Source organism: Onychomys torridus, chromosome 16 (assembly GCF_903995425.1).
Source record: "Onychomys torridus chromosome 16, mOncTor1.1, whole genome shotgun sequence".
In the NCBI taxonomy this organism is placed as follows: domain Eukaryota; kingdom Metazoa; phylum Chordata; class Mammalia; order Rodentia; family Cricetidae; genus Onychomys; species Onychomys torridus.
The window spans coordinates 30,054,041-30,066,105 of NC_050458.1; the positions used below are offsets into that span (position 1 = coordinate 30,054,041).

General features: G+C 41.9%; 1 protein-coding gene across 11 annotated transcripts in view; it reads right to left on the reverse strand.

Annotated features, from left to right (window-relative positions):
* Positions 1–12,065, reverse strand: part of Asap1 (ArfGAP with SH3 domain, ankyrin repeat and PH domain 1) — a 309,763-nt gene that overhangs the window by 122,202 nt on the left and 175,496 nt on the right. For 10 of the 11 annotated variants that reach the window (XM_036207548.1, XM_036207547.1, XM_036207546.1 and 7 more), the window contains one exon: positions 9,539–9,611. In XM_036207548.1, coding sequence (XP_036063441.1) covers positions 9,539–9,611 — 73 coding nt within the window. Of the gene's footprint in view, positions 1–9,538; positions 9,612–12,065 lie in introns of those variants that run through there. The other variant, XR_004946738.1, reaches the window with a different exon arrangement.

Sequence of the window (12,065 nt, forward strand, 5' to 3'; positions counted from 1 at the left end):
TGGTGGTCCCTCCTTTAGTCTACTGGCATAAGCCACACCCTTTTGGGCTAAAGACTTTCTCTGGGCTTTAATCATGTGCCACAAAAGGGCAGGCTTTGGAGCTCTTTCGGCTAGCTGAACACTTGAAGGCTCCTGGAGGATGAGGCACAGGAGGATGTGGGAGTGACACACATCCCTCTCTACAGCTCAACACCAGCACCTTACATCTGGAGCCTTTGTAGCATGTTTTAGACGAAGCAGGTAGACATGTTTCCAGGAGTTTGGGGGTTAAACAACCCAACAGTGGGCGCCTGGGGAAAGGGCCGTGGCAATCCCAATTCACAGATGGTCAGTTAGGAGCTTGGGTGAAAACCTCCCTAGGGTTCTGGGATCACATCCGAACTCCCATGTCCCGGGAATGGAGTCCTTGTGTGGGAATGTCAGGACTGAGTTAGATCAGAGGTATCTGCTACAGAATATTTTGCATCCTTGCTTGTGAGACCTGTGTTGTAGGTATGCAAGAGAAGAAACTTGGTCTATGATCTCCTCTTGTACGGCAAATATTTTCGGTCTTCATTTCGTTTACATTATGCTTTGCCATATAGAAAGTTAAAGGTATCAGTTGTAATCCAAAAGATTACTGGGTTTCCTACCTTCTAAACCTTCTTCTCTTTCATACTTAAAAACAAATGACAACACTGAAGGGCCAGAAAGCTGGCTTGAGAGGGCACTGCTCCTGCACAGGACCTGACTTTAGTTTCTAGAACCCGTCAGGTGGTTCATAACCCCTAACCCCACCTGTAGGATAATCCAATGCCTCTGATATCCATGGACACCCTCCCAGAGACACACACACATACATATACTTTTTTAAATGATAAAAAGAAAACTTAAAAAAATTCAAGCTGTTAACCCAAAGCAATCTATGTGTTTACAAAGCAAGAGATGGGATCTAAAGTATTTATTTATTCTTCTTTTTTTTTTTTTTTGAATACTAAAGACTGACCTTGGGGCCTTATAGGCAGTGTAGGCAACTGATAAGCTAAAACTCCCAGCTCTCATTATTTAAAATATGTTCTTAAATATTCTACAAATTACTGTCCTCTTGATACTTAGTTTGCAATAAATTGATTTATTTTAGCATGAGAAATAGTAGTCATCTCTAGGAAAATACACTACTTTTAACAGGGTTTATACAAATCATCCATTTGGGACCTGGTTAACAAATGGCAAAACTTGAGGTTTTGAATTCATGAGGTCAGAATTCATGAGTTGAGAACTAAGCAAACGCTTGATAATAAGCAGCTGTCTAATAAGCAGATACGGATTAATAACATTTGAGGCAGGAGGCAACACATCATCTATGCACGCAAAGTCTGCAGGGTAAAGATGCTTGTATTTGGCTGAATGGGCGGTGTCTTAGACACTGTTCTTTTGCTATCAAGAGACACCATGACTTCTGCAAGTCTTAAAGAAGAAAGCACTTAATTGGGGATTGTTTACAGTTTCAGAGCTCATCAATAATTTCATTTTATATTTGTCAATGATGAGAATTTTGCTTCATGTAAACACAAACACAAAGTGGCAGAAGTATATTTAGGGTCATTTGAGAAATTTTGGTAATTCTGTCCTAATATTCCAAGCAAAAATTCAATTAAACAATTTTTAATGAAATGTCAGTAACTCAAATAAGAGTTTCTAAAATCAAACATTCTAACTGTACAATCCAAAGATACACTAATTTGACATTTACATGTTGAACAATGATAATAGGAAAATATTCAGTCTTTGCTTTTTGTAATGAAACCATTGGATTTTTATAAGAGCAGGACACTATGTGGAGAGTGAAACACACAGCGGTCTTGACTCTGAGCTGGAGCATGTCAGGTAGTATTTGGTGCTGCCTGGCATGACAGCAGTGTCCACACAAAGTGCTCATTTGTGTGTTCAGAGCTTGGGCTGCAGTGAAGCCATGCAATGTAAAACAGATGAATTTAGGGACACCTCAGACTCCTCACATGCTTGATGATTTTGAATTCATTTTTGGTGCTGTGCATTAAAGACCATTTTGCCATTGCCAAATTGCTCACAACCCCAACACAGGGTGTCTCAACCCAGTTTAGGAAGCCAGGCATAGGCTAGGACCTGGCTTGAGCACACACTCTCCGGATGTGGTACACTGCAAACTCTTCTTGAACATACATCCCTGTCTCAGTAAAACATGAGAAAACATACACTTCCAATCAGTGCTTGTTTACTGAAATTACATGTATGCTATTAGACCTGGTTCACGACATCTGTGGAAGAGGTAGGAATTCAGTAAGTCCCAGGGAGAACACCACCCAGATCTGGCTTCCCCATGCAGACTGTAATGCCCTGGTTCTTCACGACAGTTAAGAGCAACATCTTTACAGGAAAATAGAATCACAGTCCACAGAGAGAAAAACATCAAAAGTGTGCTCAAAGAGCAACTTGGAATGAGAGGCCAAGTGCAGGAAGGTCTAGAATCTTGACTGTATTTGTCCAATAGGAACTGTTCAAGGCTGAAAGGTCGACCGTAAAGATAATTACACAGGGTCTGGAGAGATAGCTCAGAGGTTAAGAGCACTGGCTGTTCTTCCAGAGAACCCAGATTCAATTCCCAGGACCCACAAGGCAGCTCACAATTATTTGTACCTCCAGTTCCAGGATATCTGACATCCCTTTCTAACCTCCTCTGGTACCTGGCAAGCATGTAGTGCACACACACACACATTCAGGCAAGATACCCATACACATAAAAAAAAATAATAATAAATTCAGTTATTATCCATATATTAAAAAAATCAGAATTGTAGTCTTGTCCCTTCCAATCTTACTATTACAATCTTTATCCATTTTATCTATTTATGCCTGTTAAGATCATAATTAAAGTTAGCATTGTACGACACAAACACTGACATTAACTAACAACTTTATTTATGACTGACTTCACACTGACTCTGCGTATTTGAACAAAGTGTTTAGAAAAGCAGCTGAAATAAAGTTGCTTGCTTCCTATCACTGGCAAGTTTAGTATTTTACCTTTAAAACCTTAGATTTCTCTGTGTAATCTACAAACTATTTCTCAAAGCAGATAAACTAACAAAACGAAAATTTGGAGACCACCACACGCTAATTTTGTCTTACAAGAGCACACCATTTCTTTCCTACATCTACTTACTAGCAATTCTAATGGAAAGGAAACAGGAGGAAGAGAAAATAGAAAGGTCAGGACAAACCACGAGTCTTCTCTCCTTCAGGTAAAAAGCGGAGAAGGTTCCTAACAGCCTAGCTGCACTTCAGAAGGGAGACTTTGCTGCTGATACTTGTCATCAAACTACATCCCCCACATATTAAGGGATTTAAAGCCCCCCACCTTTCAGACTAACAACGCTACATAGTTCTAGGGGGCATTATGTGTTGTGAGCAAGCTAACATTATTCCAAATATATCTTGGCAAACACTTTTTTTTTAAAGAATAAATCATTTCAAAAGATTTTATTAGAGAATAATATATGATTGAGAATATGCAAATTAATCTAATGTGAACATTACCCATGGTGTCATGTTTAAATGTATATTTTACCGAATTCATATGTATAGTTTCATTTTTCTTGAAACAATTTGGCTTCTGACCCATGCTCTATTTATCCTGAGTATTAACTGACCACCCACAGGTCACAATGACCACCCACAGGTCACAATGATCTTATCCTACACTTTCTTTTTTGGGGTGTTTTTTTTTCCTTTATTAAGAAATTTTTTATTCATTTTACATACCAACCACAGATCACCCTCTTGCTCCCCCAATTTTTCCCTCCAATCCCTCCCCCCATTCCCTCTTCCAAAAAGGTAAAGCCTCCCATGGGGAGTCAGCAGAGCCTGGTACCTTCAGTTGAGATAGGTCCAAGCCCCTCTCCCTGCATCAAGGCTGAGTAAAGTGTCCCACCATAGGTAAACGGGCTCCAAAAAGCCAGCTCATTTGGTAAACATTTTTAAGAACACCACCATACGATAATAAAATAATAAAATACACATTTCAGTGGTTAGAGATATGCTTGTCAATAAAGTACCTGCCTAGCATGCCCAAAGCCATGGATTGAATCCACGGTACTGAATCAGGCAGGTGTGCTGCTGCCTAGTCCCAGCACTTGGCAGGTGGAGGCAGGAGGATCAGAAATTGAAGGTTATCCTTAACTACACAGGGAGTGTGAGGTTATCCTGGGACATATGAGACCCTATCTCAAAATAAAATAAAGAAAAATAAGATGGACATCTCAATTTGAGATCTAGTAATATAAATATCCTGGGTCTTTACTCAAAGGGAAAAGGATTCACAAGTACATTAAGGTCAAACAGAGCATGCTAAAAACTGATTACTGTCCCCAACGCAGAGAGCAGAACAATAAATCCATCCAGTCTACCCACTGATTGGTTGTTCCACTTTATAAAAACACAGCCTGTATCATTAAGCTCTCTTTTCTGAAGAGCTATACCTGCATAACCACATGGGCAGCAAGGCTACCTCTATTGAAGGACTTGTGGTCTTTTACAGAGACTGGAGTTGAGCCAGCCAGGGCAGGAGGGCAAGCAGACTGGCTTGCAGGTGGCTTGTCTACATGGCAGTCAGTTTAGGCAGTCAGTTGGGGGTCTCTCTCTATGGGTTTAGTTGAGTGGGTGGCTTCTCCTCCAAATCAAGCAATCAGAACAGGGCAGTTGAAAACTAGCACTCAGGGGAACTAGCCTTGAAACCACAGGGTGCTACTTTACCACTTCTTTCCTAAGAAGGGGGTCTCAGTTTGGGTCATCCTCAAGAAGGGGGAATTATGCTCTATCCTTGTAAAGAAAAAAAAAAGCCCAAGAGTTGTAACATATTTCAAACCCTTTTCAGTGCTTAGGAAACTGCCAGTTATTTTAACCAAATTACCAAAAATAAAGGGGAGAGACAAAGAGGAGCTGGCAGGACCAAATGACAATATGTCTCATAGATAAATAAACTAAGCAACACAGGAAAACAGAGTGGTTTGGATAGCTTTTTCTTGGTCGAAGACATTCACAGGGTTTGAATTTTTCATGTGTGTTTTTAAGTGTCCTCATACATATCAGGGATTAGAGAGACAAGTTCCTAAGGTAATTCTCAAAGTAAAGGACTTCCATGGAGATAATTTCCAAGAAATAATTTTAATTATTCTTATACTGTTCAGTTGTCAATACTGACAGAAGCTTATATGTAAAAAATAATACATTTTATAAACATGGCCCTTCATAATTGTTGACTACTTTTCAAATCATTTCGGAAGGCGAGTGTTGGTAATCTCCAACCAGAAATAAAAAGTGCTTCTTAAATCTTTATCATCACGTGAGATTTCTGTCACTTAATCACTGTGAAAAACAAAAAAATCATGAAAATACATTGTGAAAGAGACACCAAGGTTCAGCCTCTTGTGGCTTTTCAGGATGAGGCCAATAGTGCTTGGATAGGGACAGTCGGGATTGGACTTCGAATGTATCATGTAAAGATACATACTACTACTGTTTTCCTCATTTTCACTATATTTCTAAAAGATTAAATGTCACCTCTAAACGATTAAATGTCACTATGCTGCCCATGTAGTCTGACAAAAAACCCCCTGTACTATCTTGGCTTGTGACTACAAACACACCACTGGGTCCCAGCAGCCTGTGAGGAGTCCCAAGCAATCTGAGTTTATCTCTACACTTCCAACCACAAGTACAATTTCTATGTGATCCCCATCACACAACCACAAAGTCAACCCACAGGTCACACTGCCCACAGTTTACATTTGAGTGATTCACTCACTACTACTCACCATAAGCGAGTACTTACTCAGCTATTTTCAGGCAGGTTTCCAATGAGGAACCCATTCAGCCAACATACAACAAGCAATTTATTATACACTTACTAAGCCTTGTCACACAGCAGGTAAAAGATGATGAAAATAGCATGTATAATGTGCAAAGCTGAGGTTGCTAGGCTCTCATCCTATTCCTAGGTATGGCACTCTGGGTAAGGTGTCTGGCTCTCTAAGCTCCAGCTTCATCATCTGAGACATGGGCATGATAGCACTTACCTCATAGGCTTGCTTGGCTTAGTCTAGAGTGCAGCATCAATGCCCAATGGACACCAGGTTCTCTGAGAGGCATTCCCTGACAGAGGCACACCCTAGCACACTACAACAGATCCCCTGAATCTCTTTCTGTGCCCGCAAGGTTTCCTTTTACAGCACTTCCTGGTTCCTCATTAAAATCCCTTTGCAGACTGATGCAAACTGCCAATGGACCACAAAACTAACAAAGACAGAATCTCTCTGACTTGTCCTGCATATTTAACACTCCAAACAGTAGCATATGATGGGTATTCAATTAATACCTGCTGAGCTGATAATCGTGCCAACAAATGGGACACAATACAAAGAAGAAAGATGTCCTGATGAGGGACAACAATGACCCATAGGCCAGTCAGTTACCAGATTTAGCTGCAAGTCAGATACACATAGCAAATACGTTTCTCTGTAAACAAATCCCAGTATCTACGCTTGCTCTAGAACAGCCTGAGGGTGTGTGTGTGGACAAGACTTCAGCCCATTTGTGTCTGCTAGGTCTTCAGGTGACTCTAATGAACATCCAGGGTCAGACTTAGGACTAATGTGAGAGTGCTACTCAGCAGGTACCACAGTGACCACACACACAAATACTCCTGCAGGAGCAAAGTCTGAGAGGACAGACTCAGGGAGACGGTCTAGGTCCACACCCAATGGGTTGTCTCTTGGTCATGTGTGGCCAGAGTCTGAGGAACGGAAGTTTCAATCTCATTTGATGTCAATGAATTTAGAAACCACATGTGAAGATGCTGCTCTAGTGGGCAGTATTAGGGAAAGAGCAGGCAACACCGCTCCTACCCAGCATGGGGTCCAAACCTTCCTCAGCTGTGGCCCATCCACACGGGGAAATACTGCTGGAGGAAATGCACTCAACTGTGTGCCACCCCTTCACCGCTCCCCTTTACAACCTCAAAGGAACCATTTCATTCTAAGGCTGCTGTGATCAAGGAAACTAGTTAAAAAATGATGAAGCCCATCACCCACACAAAATAGCTTGTGTGAGCTGCTGCGGGACATGTGCGGTTCTTCCCCAGGAAGAGGGAAGAGGGAGGAGACTCACAGAGTCCTGATAAGTTAGGTGTGGCAGTTCCTCCTGGCTCAGGGCAGTGCCTCAGCATGGAGCCATACTGGTAAGACTTGACAATTGCCTCCCCTCCCCCACAGCTGTTCCACTCATACAATATCACTTAAATTGCCATGTTCCCACCTACAATTTGCTAAGTATCTACTATGTGGCAGGTAGTGTGATGGTTATCTCATTTTGTCCATATAATACCCTATATATCAACTACTGTCTTTGTATTTTATAATGAGGAAATTTAAGACCCAGTGGAGTCAAATAATGTACTTGAACTTCACAAATGTGGCAAAGCTACACTACCCTTCTCTTTGAAAACAGTGTATAGTGCTGTACTTACATACGGGCTATTCTTCATGTATGAATCTCATTCACTTGATGTTTTTCCAAATCCTAATAAAGGCTCTTGAGCATCTCCTTATATATACACCTTAAGTGTAATTTGTTGTTACCTGACAGCATGAAAAACTAAGGTAGCCCTTGAGAAACCATCAGAGTAAGCTTCACCATATAACCACCAGTCAAGGGAAAAATAAAAACAAAATCAGCCCCTGGAAAGCACTCCTGTGGTTTCTCTAGTTGTTTTCTCTGCTTTCTTTCTCAGAGGGCTACTATCTACAAACTGTCCACCATATGTCAGGAGTTTATCCGAATGAAGTCAAAGACGGAAGCTATCAATTAGGCTTCTCATTTAGGTGAAAACTTAAAACAACATACAGTCATTCCAGACTGAGACAAGTGTGATGGCTGATCTTGGCTGTCACATCAGGAATCAACTACAACCCAGGCAGCTGGGCACACTGTAAGGATTTTCTTGATCAGATCACATGAGTTGAGAAGAGCCACCTAAGTCTGGCCATGCCTACTACTGGGAGTCCATAGAAAAGAACATGGAAGCTTCACTTTTTGCCTGTCTGCCTTTGGTTGTGCTGGCATGTTCATCTGCCCTGTTGCTGAGGTATTCCTTCACTGGTGTTAGAACCTACTTCTTCTGTGCTCCAATGTGGACTGAAGACCAGCTGAGATATCCAGCTTCATGGACTGAGCAACTATGGGATTCTTGTCATTTCCATCAAGAGATAGCCTTTGTTGAATGAGCCAGACCACAAACTGTAAGCCACTCTTATAAATCCCCTTCAATTTAAATATATGTTCATTCAACCTATCAGTTTTATTGCTTTAAAAAACGCCGACTTATAAAACAGTCATTGTTTATCTGGCTAAGTAAATATCTCAGCATTTTCTTGAATACAGAGAAACTAGGTAGTGGTATGAAACATGATGACAATGAATATTATATAATGTTCTGAGGTGTGGAGAGGAGGCTTCAGAAGAACAAGACCCTCCAGTTTCCTCTCAGACTAGTAATTCTGAGCTCGGATGGTGGGTGAGGCAGCCAGTGAGGGGGTCATATTTTACCTTATTCACACTCTTTTCAGCCCTATAATTGTATAATAATCAAATTACCAAGAACATTGCATTTATTGAACTCCCACGATGTAATTCAGAGATCAGGCACACTAAGTCCCTCAACAGCTCTTTGATACCACCACCGCATTTACAGATGAGAAAAACAAAGCCCGGAGAAAGCTGAGTAAGTAGCTCAGGGTAGTTTTGTTCACTGTCCAGCCTCAAAGCATGTACTCTTTCCTTCACAGTCGGCCTTCTTCCCCTCCCAGGTTTTCTGTGAGGTCATACACAACTGTTTCTTAGAGAAATGACCTCCTGAGGCTGCCAAAATGATATCAAGGTGAATCAGAGACTATCACTTCTTGTGGGTGCCCATTATTTTAATTAATTTGGATTGTTCTTATTCAATGACAAAATACTGTAGTCACGGAGGTGGAAAAAGCCACTGGACCAATGCTAAAACATTTAGTTACCTAAGCTCTCTGTCATCATTGGATAAAAAAGAACCTATGGGCAACCTGTGAAGGTATGAACTTAACATTTCCCCTCCCTAACTCTCCTGCAGGATCCATGGTCAGTATTGGTGTTCACCATGGACAGTGGACAGTGGACACTCAAGAAGAGACTATATGGGATCACAGGCTGACCGACCACACCAAGAGACTGTAAGTATCTCCTGTCGTCTGAGACAGCCACCAGCTACCACATTGCTGGACGCTCAATAGGATCATAACATCGACTTCAACTATAGAAACAATGGCCGGCTTGGGCTGAGAGTAGAGTCAGAAGGGAAATGGAGAAAAGTTCAATTCTTTGGCCTACTTATCCTTTTCCTCTGTTCAGGTCCTTTGTGACTAGCCTACATGTGGCAGAGACCTCTCCAAACATTATTTATGAGTCATGGGGGTCTGGTTGGGAAAGCACTTACCTTGACCAGAATTATATATTGCTTTGACAGATTTCTTCACTTTTTGTAGGGCTGTTCTATCTTGGTCTAGAGCCTGAAAGAGAGAGGGAAAGCGTGTTGGACATTTTTGGTATAGTTAAAAAAAAAAAACTTCACTCACAACTTCCTTTCTTCTGCTGAGCCCCAAAGCAGAAGAAGCACACTTAACAAGAAGCCAGCTGTGCCTGGCTTTGCATACATGGATTCTCTGTAGGGTCACTACCTAAGGCCCAGTGTGTGTGAAATGGATAATCTAGTAACCATGCAAAGAAAATGCAGGGAATCTTAAGGACCGCGTCTTCCTTTCACAAGCTTGTAGCCTGTTGAGGGAGAAAAGCATGCTTAACACACAATGACACCAATACTCTGGGAATGAAACGTATCTTAACATCTGGTGTAAATTCACCTTCTTTAATAATAATAATAATAATAATAATAATAATAATAATAATAATAATAACAACCGTCTATTAAAAAAGCAAACATGATACTGATGATTAAACTCAAATCCCCCTGCCCCAGCTTCCCAAGTGCTGAAATAAAACAGGTATGCACCACCACACCCAGCCCCTGGCTGACGCTTTTATCCATGTAGTTCAACGGTTCAATTGTCATTTTTCTTCAGCTTCTGTTCTCTAGACAGCTATGGCTAGACAAGTGGGCGGGCACCTTGTCCATGATGACCTAGCAGGTCCTTCCTGGGACTGCTGGACTTGGGAAAAGAGGTCATAATAGCCAGTCCCTTCCCACTGAGGTCAGCCTGGTAGCACCTCGGGTTCTTTTTTCTAGAACAGTTTTGTTTTTAAACATTACACTTAAAAAAATAAACAAATAAACATTACACTTTAATAATTTATTTTGTGTGTACAATTGTCTCAGGTCACAGAACCCAAAAGTGCTCAAGTCACATTCCACACTAATGTATTGTAATGTAAATGGAATCCCACACATGTGGTTTTTCTATCAGCGGCCTGGAAGAAGGACCAGGGCTTTCTGTGTGTACATCGACCATTACTCCCACTGTGCCCATCATGGATGCTCTGCAATTTGTGCCACAGCAACATCCCACTAGTGCTTCTAGAGAGCAGGATTTGAAGAAAAACAGCCCGTGGAGTACAGAGTTAGAAACGTTTTCAGGGAAGACCACATTCTGGAACTCCGGGTGCCTGTGGCTACAGTATCCACTCTTTCAACTCTGTGTTTAACATCCTTCTTTATATGTACTCCAATCTTTTTCTGAACTGAAGCAACTGCACTGTACAGAGCCATAATAAAGCGAAAGCCAAGATCTCTTGCCACTCACAGATGATAGGCTGAAAACCCCCAAGTACTCGACTGTCAAACGCTCATCTGCTCAGCACTACAGCCATCTGATATGACACTTGCACTGCTCCCCAGATGTTAGGGCACGGTTTACCTCACGCTTTCAGGGTAGAGGTAAAATCTGAAGTATTGTAAAGGTCTAACATATATACCCTTGAAAAGAGAACAAAAGTAACCCATACTTAAATGCTGTATACAGCAGAAACCACGTTGAGAAGTTCACATGGATGGTCCCACTTGATTCTCAGAATAACTTGTGACTTAAGTACTATTATACACATTTTATAGAAGAGAAAACTAAAGTTTCGAAAGTCCAACTTGTCTGGGGTGACACAGCTGGAATCTGAACCAAGTCTAGCCTCTAACCCTGTCCAGCTCTGCATTCTAATCTGTACCAAGCTGGAATGAAAAACTGCATGTCATCACAGGGGGTGGGGGGTGGGGAGTCCCTGCCATTTTCAAGAGAGAAAGCTGAGCAAGCCATTTAGGGTGCTGAGCATCAACAGGATGGGATTTAGAATCACCTACGGGACAAACTCTGTGAGGGCACATCTGTGAGGCTGTTTCTAGGGAGGTTGAAAGGAGAAGGCCCACTGTGAAAGTGGGCAGCACCACCCCACGAACTTGGGGCATGTTGGTTCGAAAGCAGAAGCAAGCAGGAGCTCAGCCTTCATCAGGCTCACTTTCTGACTGCAGGCACACTGTAACCAACTGCGGGCTGTTCAGCTACCACCAGGGACTACATTCCCTCAAATGCTGCAAGCGAAACTCAACTGGTCCCCTTCCTTCAGCTGCTTTTGTCAAATAGTTTGTCCCAGCCAGGAGAAGAGTAACCAAGACACTGCCTGTACGAAGAAAAGGAGACCGCAAAAGCCAACTCACTTGAGACTGGACAGGAGTATGCCCCCTGCGAAACTGTGTGAATGACAGAAACAATTATCATCACTCACTTTATAGACAAATTACTGACTTTTTCCCCCACCAAGAAGAAAAGCCCTGGGTGTGAGAGAAAGATCTGTCTAATGTCCCACACCAAGAGGAGAAACAGCCTGTGTGTTTTCAAGCATGCTCCTATCTGCTGTGGGAGCATGTCTGTATTCCCCTGTATCTTGCCATAATTTCAAGAAAAGAGACAAGATCTGGTCTCAGTTCAGTCAGAAGTACAGCTGTAGGGGCCTACTCAGAA